The sequence below is a fragment of the Malus sylvestris genome, chromosome 10, assembly GCF_916048215.2.
Source record: "Malus sylvestris chromosome 10, drMalSylv7.2, whole genome shotgun sequence".
NCBI lineage: Eukaryota > Viridiplantae > Streptophyta > Magnoliopsida > Rosales > Rosaceae > Malus > Malus sylvestris.
In genome coordinates, this window is record NC_062269.1 from 16,700,741 (window position 1) to 16,716,613 (window position 15,873).

Genomic DNA, 15,873 nt, shown 5'->3' on the forward strand with positions numbered 1-15,873 from the left:
ATTGCTTATCCATCTCATTTATATTTCTTCACTTTCATCCTTACTCGGTGTACGATCCATTAGGTTCCAATTAGCGAGGCAGTGGACGATTGTTACTCTTAACGATCGATTGTGAATTGAAACAACATTTCGATTCTCCCTTTGTTGAAGATTAGTGTTTGCTAATCTTCAGGGCTTCCACAAACCATGAGTGACACCTAGCAGTATGTCATGGCTACCCAAGCTAAGTAGAAGTGGTTGGAGAACCTATCCAGTTACAATTACAATGCAATACGGTCATTCTCTCATACAATACTCTTAATCACATTGTTTGAGTGATAGTTTGTTTTATGTCTACTATCCAATGTGATACTTCTTTATATGATTCAGTTGAATATGATTTGGAACATACTTCCTAAGTCATATTCGTATGCTTTGGCCAAAGACTCCCGAATCATATCTTAGAGTATTCTCCTTCCACCATGGAAGGTTAGAGATCCCTTGTTGTGCATTCATATGCCTGAAGGGAAAATAATGAGATTCATGTGGGATTTCTAGTGACTAGCATGCATATACAATTCAAAATTTATATACATAAGCAACGAAAGCATGTTATCACATAATATCAAAGCTATAGTTATGCAAATCCCCTTCAAGATGCATAGGTTTATATAAGATGCATCAAAACATTTTAGTGAAGAACAAAGTGTAGGTTTAGTTTTATACCTCTTGATCTAGACTTTAGACCAAGGATGGACCACCTCCAAGCCCTTTGTTCCTTGAACTCCTTGAGCCTAGCCTCCCTCCTTGCCTCCTCCACTTTATTAGAATGAGTGTTCCTTGGTTCTCCTTTAGTCTCCAAGATTGAAGACCTCTAAAGATCCACACCCACTAGTGTAGTGAGATGGATGGAGGAATAACCAAAAGGGAGAGAAGATGATTAGCTAAATCTCCCTTATGGTGGCCAGCCTTGTGTGGTTTTAGAGAGAGATGTTTTCTTCCTTTTGTGAAAACAACACACAAAACCCTAATGAATTTTTCACTGTAAAGTTCCTTTTATAATACAAAGAAACAAGTCAACAACTTGACTTCCTCTCTCTCCCTTTCCCTTTATTTGGCCGGCCCCCTTTAGTGTTGTTTGGGCTTTGGGCTTTTATTATTTCAAGTCATCCTATGCTTAAATAAAAGCCCAATGGGTTTCGGCTTAATGGGCCCATATTAACCTGAACTTTTCTTTAAGCCCAAAACAATCTTTTATCGCTTTTATGATTTCTTTAGACTTTCTAATTAATCACAACACTTAATTAATCCAATTAATTATTTCCATCATCCATTAGTTACTCACTACAAGAGTGTATCGGTGTACAATCATTTTAGGTTCTAATTAGCAAGGCAGTGAGGTGATTGGCACCAATCCAATTGATTATATTTAATCCAATCACTTAGTGAATTAAAACTTACTTTTAATTCACCTTCTTCTTTCACGACTACTGATGCGTAAAATAACTAAACACACAAATTAAACCCTCTTTTTATCAAATGTAGTAAAGTATGTAAGTAGGGATCGTTCTAGGCCGGGGATTAGGAGGGATTGCTAAACACTTGAAAACTGACTTAAAAACATAAAAACAAAATTTAAAACACTAAACTAGACTCAAAGAATGCAAAACTATACTTTAAAATACTTAAACAAACATAAAACTCAAAACAGCAACCTAATGACTCAAAACTGCCTAAAAACCACTTTCTGGGCAGTTTTGAGAACCTAACAAGAACTTGGACGAAGTTGTATGAAAACTTGAATCAAAACACTTAGAAACACAAATCAAAACACTTTCTAACTAATCTAAGACTTCAAAATAAAGGGGGATTTGTTTTGGACGAAAATTGAAAACAAAACAGAAACTTTAAAACAAAATAGATTGTAAAACGTTTTTGGATGAAAATGATGGATAAAAGGCTAGTTAGGAGGTTCTTCTCCACACATGACACACTTGCAAACAAAATGATTTTCAGTTGTTCTTTCAATAAATTATGAAACTCAACACCCCAAGTTAATTAGATACGCTTAAATTAACCTTCAAGTTCTCCTTAAGTTAATGAATTGGATGGAAAAGCGCATACAACAATTCAAAGCATTCCTCAAAGGTTCCTTACGTGATGAGCACAATAAAGATACAATCAAGAATCATGAAGCACAATGAGAACTATAAGTGTTGACGAGGCATTCGTTACTATGATAAGCATGAAACTAGTGCCAAGAATTCATTCAACGCGATCGTTTTCAAGCGACCTTCACTACTTGTGATTATAAGATTGTAACTATTAGGTGAAACTCCCTCATAATCTAGCATCATATTCATGCATGAAAACTAAGCGTGCACTCTCAATCAACATACACAAATAAGTTATCAATCAAGTAGATGAACGAATTGAATCCGCAACTTATGAAATAACAACTGAATGTAATCAAATCATATTGCAAGCATGTACATGGTTTCGAATCACCCCCCAACTAAGGGGATTTAGTTCCTCATTCTTGCAATACAAAGATACATAAAATTAGACATTAAAATCAAAGGAAAGAAAACACCTAAAATGCTCCAACTTGGAAAGCAAGTGCATCAATGGATCTCCCTTCCTCCATGTTGCGGCATGAAGCTTGTGGACAGATTTTTGGGTGGATTTATGGTGTAGAATGGATGGGGAATGATATGGAGGGGTTTAGGGTGAGTGTGGAAGAGTGTTTGATGGTTGGAAGGTGGTGGAGAACTAGGCAAAGAGGGTGGAAGAAGGTGGAGTGGCTGTTATGTTTTCTAGGCACTAGAATGGTGTTTTTAGGGTGTTTTGCTTCCTAGGGTGTGTATGGACGAATTTCTGTGATAAAATGATGAATATGGGGGATTGTCCTTTGGCCAAGGGGTGTAAACATGTATTTATAGGCCCCAAAAACCTTAGAAAATCAGGTTAGGTTAAGGATGAAATGCATGGTAATTTGTGTGTGTGGTGTGCAATGGTCCAAGGGTGAAAATGAAGTGATGATGCAAAGTGTGAAGGGTAAAATGGAGTGGTCTTGAAGCTAGGGAGCATGAATGATTGTGTACATTGCATAGAGATGGAAAGGGAGGTGAAAATGTGTCAATAAATGGGTCAAAGGTGCAGCAACATGTGGTACACAAGGCATGGGATTCTAAATGTGAATGATGGAGCATCAATTGGTGCATGTAATGGATGTAAATGTTGTCTAAAATCTAATGAGTGAAGGGAACAAGAGGTAACAAGCAATTGAGTGTAATAATTAAATGAATTGAAGCATGAAATTAAAAATTATGTAGGGGACAAGAGTGATCAAGCATGGCATGGAATCCAAAGGGAATTCTATGTGGTTTGCATGGCAAGGAATGCAAGTTGGGGTGACAGATTTTTGGGCTATTTTCTTCATCTTTTGGACCATAATTCTTCATATTCTTGGCCTCTTTAGTTCTCAAATTCGTCCATCCACTTGGCCCATGCATTTGCTAACCATTCCAAGCCCGAAACATGCTCCAAAGGCCTCCAAAATGCATCTTCTTGCATACTTTGTACTTAGAGTCTGAAAACACATGAAAATGACTTTAAACATTAAAATAACTAAGGAAACACGACATAAATGCACAAGAACAAGCCACTAAGTCACATAAATATGCTCCTATCAAATTCCCCCACACTTAGCTTTTGCTAGTCCTCGAGCAAAACAAAGAGATAAAACGAAACAAAACAAATAAAACACAACCTAAACCTTCCAACATTTGCCTCAGGGATTTCCAATGCACATGACATGTTAAAAATCATTATCCCCACAGATTTGAGTCATCTTCACACTTAAGCACGTACTTAATCATAGTCACCACTTACTTGTTCACAATTAATCGATTAAAATAACGTTTTTGATGTAGTAACATGCCTTAGAAAAATCACTCAATTCCTTACAAGATATGCACTCAATTTTCACTCAGATTTTCTAACTACACACCCTATACTAGTTATATGTGAGAAGATTGATGTAGATATGAAAACGAACGCTCACATATATGTATCACAAAGAAAGCAATTTCTGGAGTTAATAAGCATGTTTAGATATGATCTCATGAATGGAATGCTACTACTTAGATGCGAGAACCAGTGACACCATATGCTCATACCAAATTCAAACTCCACATATTGAAACGCATGACACTCAAGATGAAGTTAAGGGTTGTAACGGGGCTTGGGGTGATGGCTAACAAATGAAGGATAAGGATAACAATCGTTCTTAAAGCAATAGCAAGTAAAGTAATGAAATTGAAACTTAGAATTCACTTAGATTGCAGAAATCAGCTTTTAGACACGAAGGGAAAATTCAAGCAATAATTAGGGCCGAATTCTATGTTTTGGACCCTTTCTTCAACAAGCAGCACTTTAAAACTTTTTTTTTTTTTTTTTTTTTTTTTTTTTTTTTTTTCAACTCTTCTTTTCTTTTCAACAAGCATAATAACTCACACTTCCCCCACACTTGTTTTCTGCCATACATTAATCAAAAGAAATTCAATTTGAATCATGTTTTACTATGCTTCAAGAACAAGGGTATGGATGGTCCTAAACTAGGCTAGGTAAGGATAATGTGGTTTAACAAAGAATGTAGGCTATCAAGGCTCAATGGGGTTAACTTAAACATATAACGATATGGGATACATGGCAGTTTGGCTTTGGTGGTGGTAACTACACAACTTCATCTTGAAAATGTTTTATGCAAATCAATAGCATGCTTTGAATGAAATAGGCATGAGTTCTAGCATTTGGAACTAAATGATGAAACGCCTTCTAAGTAATAGCCAAGCAAAGAATAATGAGATCATGCAATGACTTTAGAAAACAAGAATGCACAGATTTTAACTCTCCAAATAAACGTTTAAGCTCAAGTCTCACAAGGTTGTAGCGTTAGTTTGAGTTCTTTCCTTCAAGCATGTTACAAAAACTAATTTTTTTCTTTTATGATTACATGTGATTTCATAAGTTATAACCACAACCACGCATAAATAAAGAGTAAAACAAACTTTCATCCATGTTTATAACTCTCTTTAACAGTCATGCAATTACAAACCGAATCCTCATCATTGTGTTGGAAGGTACCCTAAGACACAAATAAGCGCACAAAAACAACTCTTTTTTTGGATTTTCAAAAACAATTTTTCAAATTTTTATGAATTTTCGGATTTTTTATGTCAAAACACATTGAAACACTCCAAAACAGCTTAAAAAAATACTTAAAACAACAAGGAACAACACTAGAAGTAATAGGTGATAAATTTCTACGAATTTCATGCAAAACAATGGTTACCCCCCCACACTTAAATCAAACATTGTCCTCAATGTTTCAAGCATATACTCACACCAAAAACAAGCAAATAATAAACGACAAATAAACATGACAAATATGGCAAAGTAAAAACCAGACAGAGTAGAGTTTAAGAACGCAAATCTGGTTTTGGAGATAGTTGATCTTGTTGACTTTCCACAGCTTTACTCTTGAACGAGGTGATGTTGCAGTTCCTTATTTGTTCTCCAAGCAGATGTGGCAGCTTCTCTAGTTCTTCAGCTCGGACTCCTTGTGCTGGGTTGATTGTACGAGCTGCATTCTTCTCTGCTTGTTTCTTCTGTACGTTGTCTCCACATGCTGCTGGTATCATTTTCGCTTGCCTTATCTGTTCTTCAGGTAGATGTGGCAGCTTCTTTGGAAGTACATCAGCAGTGGAAGACGAGTACTCGAGAGCAATTTCTCCATGTCCTGCAGGTTAGAACAAAGACAAGGAAAAGGACATGGAGAATGCATGATATGAGATACTCTTGCTTTCAACCATTATGATATGAAATACTTTTGCTCTGGATGGGTTGTTTGCAGGGGTATCCCAGGGAATGAGAAATACAGAGTGACTTGAGAGGGTGTGTTGGAAATACATTCTCGGAGATGAAGAAGTGCTGAGAGGGTGTGCCTTTGCTGTGGAAGGCGAAGGTAGATACTTATAGGACTTTTCTTCACAACCGGAACTATTCCCTCACTCATTGTCGGCAGCCGGTGGATGGATGAATAGTACAAATTACGCGCTTTCTGACAAAGCTGCCCGTAATTTCCGCAAAGCTACCAGTTGCATGTGACGAGTGACGACACGTCTGGACAATTTGATCTTTTGAAATTCGGTGTTCGGCTCGCGGTTTCTGAGCAAGCCCAGCCTTTAAGAAATGAAACGCCTCTTTTGAGAAAAGAATCCGACTTTTGAGAAAGGAGCCCCGACTCTTCGATTTGCGAGAGGACGCTTCTCTGAGGAGCGCCTCTTTGATTTCTTCTTTTTATAGAGGCGTTAATTTTGTTCCACAACACACTTGAGCTCCCTCCTGTAAACACTCCCTTCTTGCACTTGTTTAATCTTGATCAGTCATCCTCTCTTCTTTCTTCACCACCTCTGAAAATGTCTGGCCCTTCCGATCGTCGTTTTGACTTGAACCTTGGTGAAGAGGCAGCTCCGCCTTCACCAGACAACATATGGCGCCCATCCTTCATATCCCCTACCGGTCCCCTTACCGTGGGGGATTCGGTGATGAAAAATGATATGACAGCTGCGGTGGTGGCCCGGAACCTTGTCACCCCCAGAGATAACAGACTGCTCGCTAGACGGTCTGATGAATTGGCGGTTAAGGAGTCTCTGGCTCTTAGCGTGCAGTGTGCGGGTTCTGTGTCCAACATGGCCCAACGCCTATTTGCTCGAACCCGTCACGTTGAATCGTTGGTGGCTGAAATACAGAGTCTCAAAGAGGAGATTAGAGGACTCAAGCATGAAAATAAACAATTGCATAAGCTTGCACACAGTTATGCCACAAACATGAAGAGGAAAATTGACCAGCTGCAGGAAACTGATGGTCAGATTTTACTTGATCACCGGAGGTTTGTGGGTTTGTTCCAACAGCATCTGCCTTCGTCTTCTGGGGCAGCACCGCGCAGTGAAGCTCCAACTGATCAACCTCTGATACCTCCTCCTTCCGTGGCCCCACCGACTACTGAGACTCCGCCAACTACTGCGACTCCGCCGACTACTACGACCTCTCCCAAGCAGCCTTTGTGAAGGCTCTTCCTCTTGTATTATGTTATGTTTCTTTATTTCCCAGATTCCTGTTCATTTCATGAAGTTTAATGTCAAAAATCCCTTGCATATTTGTTAATATTTCAAAATAGAAAATCATAACCAAAAATAATTAAACAAGTAATAAAATTGACAATCAGGCAGAATAAATGGGTTGCCTCCCTTAAAGCGCTTGCTTTAACGTCTTCCAGCCGGACGATGAACACCTTCAAATCTCTTTGGAACCCACGGCATGCAGTGGGATATCCTCCACAACATGCTCCACAAAGTTCTCGTAGATTACATCCTTGAACGGAAATGGATAGTGATGTTTGTTGATGGGTGCGTTGTGTTGTCTAAGGTTCATGTTCATACGCCCACCATCGGGGATTTGCTTAGGTACCTGCACCAAAGAAGGGAACCACCTATCAACTTTAAATGGCATTGGATTTGGATTAGGTGGCTTACCTATGTGATGTGATGAAGTGGCAGCAATGTGAACATTCTTCCCCATGGTGCTTTCGGCCACTTTGAGCATTTTGAGGGCAGTGGCCGTATGGTCCTTGTACTCCACTCCAATTCCCTCGTCTTGCATGGTTCTTGATGCATCCTTCGTGCTTGGTGCTGAATGGTCCGGTCTTATCTTTTCAATTTTACCAATGGCACAACAAGAATGAACAACATTAGGAGTCTCAATGGATTCAGAAATTTTGAAACTAATCATGTCACCACCAAATGCCATAGTGACTAATCCTTTGGCCACATCAATCTTCGTTTGAGCCGTTTTCATGAATGGCCTTCCAAGGAGGATGGGCAATGAAGGGGCATGGTCCGATTCATCCATTTCGAGGACATAGAAATCCGCTGGGAAGACTAAATGATCAACCTGCACTAAAACGTCTTCCAAAACTCCCTTTGGATAAGCGTTAGATCTATCGGCCAATTGTATGATTACACCATCATGTTTAAGTGCTCCTAGATTCATAGATGCATACACAGAATATGGCATAACATTAATAGATGCTCCTAAATCTAGCATGGCAGATTTGAAACGGGTATTACCAATGACACATGGAATTGTAAAACTTCCCGGGTCTTTGCATTTGGGGGGTAGTTTATGTTGCAAGATGGCGGAGACATTCTCACTTACATGTACCACCTCTTTCTCCCGGACACGTTTCTTTGTTGTACAAAGCTTCTTTAAACACTTGGCATACTTCGGGATTTGCTTTATGGCATCAAGGAGGGGAATGTTGACATGCACCTTTCTAAATGTCTCTAGAACATCTTTTTCCTCCTCTTCGTTCTTTGATTGCAAAAATCTGCTAGGAAAGGGGACATTGGGCAGATTAGTGTTCGAAATCACAACATTTGGAACATTCTTACCTGAGGTGGACGGATGGGATGTCTTAGATGGCTGCGGCATGGGTGATGGTACCCTTGCCGTGGGGTAGGTGTTCTCATCTTCTTCGAGTTGTATCTTCTCATCTTCCTTGTTTCTCACCTCTTTTCCACTTCGTAATGTGATAGCCTTTGCAGATTCGAAGCCACCCTTTGGATTGACCACCGTAGTGCTTGGTAACTTACCATTTTCACGTAATTGCCCCAAAAATTCGGCCATTTGGCCCATTTGCTTCTTCAGCTCATTAACCTCCTTTGCTTGGTTCTGCATTCCCTGCGCCATGGTGGTTAGTAACTGATATGTTTTATCATCATTCATAGACGTACCTGGGTTAGTTTGGGAAGATTGTGCCTGAGGAGGTGGTTGTGGTTCCATTGGCCTTGGAAAGAAACTCGGGGGTTGTTGGAATCCACTTTGTTGGCCATATTGTGGTGCATCTCTCCATCTGAAATTGGGGTGATCACGCCATCCCGGGTTGTATGTATTGGAGAAAGGATCATTCCTTGGTTGGTTTTGATTCCCATAACCCACAGCATTGGCCGATTCCCATCCTCCATTCTCAATTAATTTAGGGCATTGATCAGATTGGTGTCCTTGAATGGAGCATACACCACAGATTGTAGTTCCTTGCGTTTTGGGGCCTTCAACCAACTGCGATAACATAGACGTAAGGTTAGCCATTTGGGATTGTAACTCAGAAATAGAACTTACCTCATTGACATGATGTGGCCGTGGGGTGTCTCTTTGCCCAACACCTTCATATTGTTGTGCATTGAGTGCTCGATTCGCAATGAGAGTTTTGGCATCCCTAGGTGTCTTATCCACTAGAGCTCCTCCCGCGGAAGCATCCAACATTTGCCGTTCAAGTGGTAAAAGACCTTCGTAAAAGTATTGAAGAAGTAACTCCTCCTTCATCTGATGCTGTGGACAAGAAGCAACAAGTGATTTAAATCGTTCATAATAAGATGGAAAAGATTCACCTTGGCTTTGCTGAATTCCACTTATTTTTTTACGAAGAAGAATGATGCGAGAAGTTGGGAAAAACTTCTCCAGAAACGCCCTCTTCATACTCTCCCAAGATGTAACTGTACCGGGAGCCAACTCGTATACCCAATCCTTGGCTTTGTCCATTAAAGAGAATGGAAAAGCCTTCATCTTTAAAATACTTCCGTCAACGGTAACTGGAGTCATACTTGAGCATACCATTTCAAATTCCTTCAAATGTTTGTTCGGATCCTCCATGGACAGCCCATGGAACTTTGGAATGTGGTGGAGCAAACTTGACTTTAACTCGAACTCTTCAGTTTTACCTTGAGCAGCCATGGGATATTGGATACACAATGGTGCGGCATTATCCAAACCCGATGCGGCAAGCTCCTTGAGCGTACGGTTGTCCATGGCTATACCTTGCTCTTCTCCACCCACTTGTGTCGTGGCCTTCTCTTCAACCTCAACTTCTTGCTCTTCTAATTCAGGCTCGGGACTAGGAGGATTAGACTCTTGCAATTTCTTTTTCCTTCTCAAAGTCCTCTCAAAATCACCGTCAAAGTCGGAGATATGCTCACGAACAGGTTGTGAGCTACGGGTCATAAACTAGTACCTAAAAACAAAGAAAACAAAACAAATCAGCAACTTAAACAGAAACTTAAACAAAATACAATAATTCGAAAGAAAACAATCCAAGAGATTAGCAAAGTTGCTAATCCCCGGCAACGGCGCCAAAATTTGATGCGTAAAATAACTAAACACACAAATTAAACCCTCTTTTTATCAAATGTAGTAAAGTATGTAAGTAGGGATCGTTCTAGGCCGGGGATTAGGAGGGATTGCTAAACACTTGAAAACTGACTTAAAAACATAAAAACAAAATTTAAAACACTAAACTAGACTCAAAGAATGCAAAACTATACTTTAAAATACTTAAACAAACATAAAACTCAAAACAGCAACCTAATGACTCAAAACTGCCTAAAAACCACTTTCTGGGCAGTTTTGAGAACCTAACAAGAACTTGGACGAAGTTGTATGAAAACTTGAATCAAAACACTTAGAAACACAAATCAAAACACTTTCTAACTAATCTAAGACTTCAAAATAAAGGGGGATTTGTTTTGGACGAAAATTGAAAACAAAACAGAAACTTTAAAACAAAATAGATTGTAAAACGTTTTTGGATGAAAATGATGGATAAAAGGCTAGTTAGGAGGTTCTTCTCCACACATGACACACTTGCAAACAAAATGATTTTCAGTTGTTCTTTCAATAAATTATGAAACTCAACACCCCAAGTTAATTAGATACGCTTAAATTAACCTTCAAGTTCTCCTTAAGTTAATGAATTGGATGGAAAAGCGCATACAACAATTCAAAGCATTCCTCAAAGGTTCCTTACGTGATGAGCACAATAAAGATACAATCAAGAATCATGAAGCACAATGAGAACTATAAGTGTTGACGAGGCATTCGTTACTATGATAAGCATGAAACTAGTGCCAAGAATTCATTCAACGCGATCGTTTTCAAGCGACCTTCACTACTTGTGATTATAAGATTGTAACTATTAGGTGAAACTCCCTCATAATCTAGCATCATATTCATGCATGAAAACTAAGCGTGCACTCTCAATCAACATACACAAATAAGTTATCAATCAAGTAGATGAACGAATTGAATCCGCAACTTATGAAATAACAACTGAATGTAATCAAATCATATTGCAAGCATGTACATGGTTTCGAATCACCCCCCAACTAAGGGGATTTAGTTCCTCATTCTTGCAATACAAAGATACATAAAATTAGACATTAAAATCAAAGGAAAGAAAACACCTAAAATGCTCCAACTTGGAAAGCAAGTGCATCAATGGATCTCCCTTCCTCCATGTTGCGGCATGAAGCTTGTGGACAGATTTTTGGGTGGATTTATGGTGTAGAATGGATGGGGAATGATATGGAGGGGTTTAGGGTGAGTGTGGAAGAGTGTTTGATGGTTGGAAGGTGGTGGAGAACTAGGCAAAGAGGGTGGAAGAAGGTGGAGTGGCTGTTATGTTTTCTAGGCACTAGAATGGTGTTTTTAGGGTGTTTTGCTTCCTAGGGTGTGTATGGACGAATTTCTGTGATAAAATGATGAATATGGGGGATTGTCCTTTGGCCAAGGGGTGTAAACATGTATTTATAGGCCCCAAAAACCTTAGAAAATCAGGTTAGGTTAAGGATGAAATGCATGGTAATTTGTGTGTGTGGTGTGCAATGGTCCAAGGGTGAAAATGAAGTGATGATGCAAAGTGTGAAGGGTAAAATGGAGTGGTCTTGAAGCTAGGGAGCATGAATGATTGTGTACATTGCATAGAGATGGAAAGGGAGGTGAAAATGTGTCAATAAATGGGTCAAAGGTGCAGCAACATGTGGTACACAAGGCATGGGATTCTAAATGTGAATGATGGAGCATCAATTGGTGCATGTAATGGATGTAAATGTTGTCTAAAATCTAATGAGTGAAGGGAACAAGAGGTAACAAGCAATTGAGTGTAATAATTAAATGAATTGAAGCATGAAATTAAAAATTATGTAGGGGACAAGAGTGATCAAGCATGGCATGGAATCCAAAGGGAATTCTATGTGGTTTGCATGGCAAGGAATGCAAGTTGGGGTGACAGATTTTTGGGCTATTTTCTTCATCTTTTGGACCATAATTCTTCATATTCTTGGCCTCTTTAGTTCTCAAATTCGTCCATCCACTTGGCCCATGCATTTGCTAACCATTCCAAGCCCGAAACATGCTCCAAAGGCCTCCAAAATGCATCTTCTTGCATACTTTGTACTTAGAGTCTGAAAACACATGAAAATGACTTTAAACATTAAAATAACTAAGGAAACACGACATAAATGCACAAGAACAAGCCAACTAAGTCACATAAATATGCTCCTATCAACTACATTTAATCAGCTAGAAGAACTCACAAGCCATGAGTGACATCTAACCATATATCATGGCTACCCAAGCTAATGTAGAATTTGTTCGGAGAACCTATTCAGTTGGAATTACAATGTAATTCGATCCTTCTCTAAAACAATACTCTCAATCACACTATTAGGGTATGGATATATTATGTCAAACCCCTAATGTGATTATTCCATGTTATATGATTCAATTGACTCGTATAGGAACGCTTTCTGTTATTACGCTCGATACTTCGGCCGAAGATTCCCGAATCATATCTTAGAGTATTCTTCCTCTCATAACGAGGATTAGAGATCCCTTGTTGCGCATTTAATTGCCTCCATGGCTAAGTGGCTTAACCCCAACTATGCTGTGGACACCCGCGAATGGAGTGACTTTGACATAATCAAAGATCAAGGACCTAACCATAAGACAACTATGATGCCTCAGGTCAAAGGACTACTTACATTATTCCAACCATTAGAGTTACTTGCTTGACATGTGAGTAGACCTTCATGCAAGTACTCTCGTTCGATTGTGTTCAATGAACTCATTCCCTTAATGGGCACCTACATACCTGTCTTAGTGTCACTACATGAATGGGATGAGACTTTCCATCCTTCCAATTGAAGGGGACACAGTATGTACTGGTTTTTGCATTGTCAGTATCCTTCTGACAATCATATGACCAGGAACCTTTTTGGACATGATGGTTATGTGAAGAAGGTCTCTGTAGTCTAACATCATTAGATTACTTCTTACATCGATCCATTGTCCATGGATTCACTATTTAGGACATATATCGTTTATTGAGATAGTCCTAATTAGTATCTTTGCCTTTTTGATGTATAAGAGTCATCTATACACACATTCATTGTCCTGAAAGGTTTCTTCCAAAGATTGACTTGTAGGGCATATTTCCAACAATGCCTACATGACTAGATAGCTTGACCCCAACAATGCTGTGGACACTCTCGTTGGAATGCCTTTGACATGATCAAAGATCAAGGACCTAACCATTAGACATCTATGATGTCTCAGGTCAAAGGACTACTTTGCATATTGCAACTAACGAGTTCTTACATGACATGTATGTTCGAACTCTCTTTTGAACGTTGTTCAGTGTACTCGATTACACTTTCAAGCACCTATGTGTTTGTCTTTGTGTCCAATACTAAATGACTTGAGACTAGTCATACTCACGCTTGAGTTGACATAACACATACTAACCTTAGCGGATTGTCAATGCCCAATTGGCAATCCTATGGCTAGGAACGTTTTAGGAATGAACATAAGAGAAAGGTCTCGTTAATCTAACTTACTTGAATCACTTATCTCTTAGATCAAATACATTCCTTGGATTCCCTTATTGCTTAAACACATGATACAATATAATAGTTTAATACAATAAGTATTCTAAAAGCTATTACATCAAATGAGTGGCTTTGTGGGCATACTTCCAACAATCTCCCACTTACACTCAAAGCCACCTTCCCATGTATCTAATACCCATCTTTTCCATATGGCGGTCAAGTTGGATTTGAGACATTGGCTTTGTCAGTGGATCTGCTACGTTATCGGCTGTGGCAACCTTGAAGATGTTGACTTTCCCCTCAGCAGCATATCTTCTAATGATATTAAAGCGCTTGTCAAAATGCTTATTCTTTTGATGAGCCCTGGGTTCCTTGGCTTGAGTTATCGCCCCACTATTATCACAGTACAAAGTTACTGGTGATGTAATGGTTGGAACCACTCCAAGTTCAGTAATGAACTTCTTCATCCAGAACGTTTCTTTGCCGGTTTCAGTTGCAGCGACATATTCAGCCTCCGTCGTGGAATCAGCAATTACATCTTGTTTCTTGCTTTTCTAACTAACAACCCCACCATTTAGAGTGAATACATATTCGGAGTTGGAACTTCTATCATCGACGTCAGATTGGAAATCTACGTCTGTATAGGCTTCCACTCGCAACTCTGTTGCTCCTCCATAAACGAGGAACATGTCCTTAGTTCTTCTTAAGTACTTAAGGACCGTCTTGACAGTTGCCCAGTGTTCTGATCCTGGGTTAGATTGATATGGATTAGTAATGCTCATAGCATATGCGATATCAGGTCTTGTGCATATCATGGCATACATGAGACTTTCTATGGTGGAAGCATAAGGAATAACACTCATCTGCCGTATCTCTTCAGGAGTCTTAGGTCCCATGGACTTAGAAAGGTGAATTCCATGTCTCACAAGAAGAAGACCTTTCTTAGATTATTCCATCTGGAACCTACTTAGCACTTTATCTATGTACATAGATTGGGATAATCCAATTAATTTTCTAGATCTATCACGATAGAGCTTTATCCCAAGTACATAAGATGCATCTCCTAAATCTTTCATGTGGAAGGTTTTGGACAACCACACTTTTACAGAAGAAAGTACTGCAGTGTCATTCCCGAATAGTAATATGTCATCTACGTATAATACTAGGAATGCAACTGCATCCCCAACGACCTTTTGATAAAAATAATTGTCGTCTTCGTTTTGAGAAAAACCAAATGATTTGCTTTCAGTATCAAAACGAATGTTCCAGCTCCTAGAGGCTTGCTTAAGTCCACAAATGGACCTCTGAAGCTTGCATACCTTAGTCCTTTCAGACTTGGACATGAAACCTTCGGGTTGAGTCATATAGAGCTCTTCCTCTAGGTAGCCATTTAGAAATGCTGTCTTCGTGTCCATTTGCCATATCTCATAATCATGGTACGCAGTTATAGCAAGCAAAATTCGAATGGACTTAATCATGGCTACAGGAGAGAAGGTTTCTTCATAATCAATCCCTTTTCGTTGCCTGTAACCCTTGGCTACTAGTCTAGCCTTGTAAGTCTCCACGTTCCCATCAGCGCCTAGCTTCCTCTTGAAGACCCATTTGTTTCCAACAGGTATTATACCTTCTTGAGGGTCTACAAGAGTCCAGACCTGATTTTGATACATGGAATCCATCTCAGATTTCATGGCCTCTTGCTATCTTTTTGAGTCAATGTCGGACATTGCTTCAGTGTAGTCCCTAGGGTCCTCTTTTGTGTCATTGTCACCTAGAAGGTGCAATTCCCCAAAGTCATTATCTAAGCCATACCTCTTAGGTGGCTTGCTCACCTTTTCAGATCTATGTGGAGCTAGGGGTATAGGAATAGGGTTGTCAACTTGTCGAGTGCTTATTTATGGTTCATCATTAATCTCATTAATTTCCATCGTTTTACTTATAGTTCCTTTGAGAACAAATTTGTCCTTTAGAAACTTAGCAGTTCTGGCGACAAAGACTTTTTGGTCGTCAGGATGGTATAACTCATATCCCATAGTTTCTCTAGGATATCCCACAAAATAGCACCTAACTGATCTCGCTTCAAGCTTAGTAGCTTCAAGCTTCTTGACATATG

At 39.3% G+C, this 15,873-nt stretch overlaps 1 protein-coding gene across 1 annotated transcript; it reads right to left on the reverse strand.

Moving 5' to 3' along the window:
- Window positions 1–5,052: 5,052 nt before the first annotated feature.
- Window positions 5,053–9,612, reverse strand: LOC126585472 (uncharacterized). The gene is made up of 2 exons (XM_050249919.1): window positions 9,492–9,612; window positions 5,053–9,389 (listed from the first exon to the last, which is right to left on the reverse strand). Exons 1-2 carry the CDS (start codon window positions 9,577–9,579, stop codon window positions 7,339–7,341), a joined length of 2,139 nt encoding a protein of 712 aa, XP_050105876.1. The 5' UTR covers window positions 9,580–9,612; the 3' UTR covers window positions 5,053–7,338.
- Window positions 9,613–15,873: the final 6,261 nt, after the last annotated feature.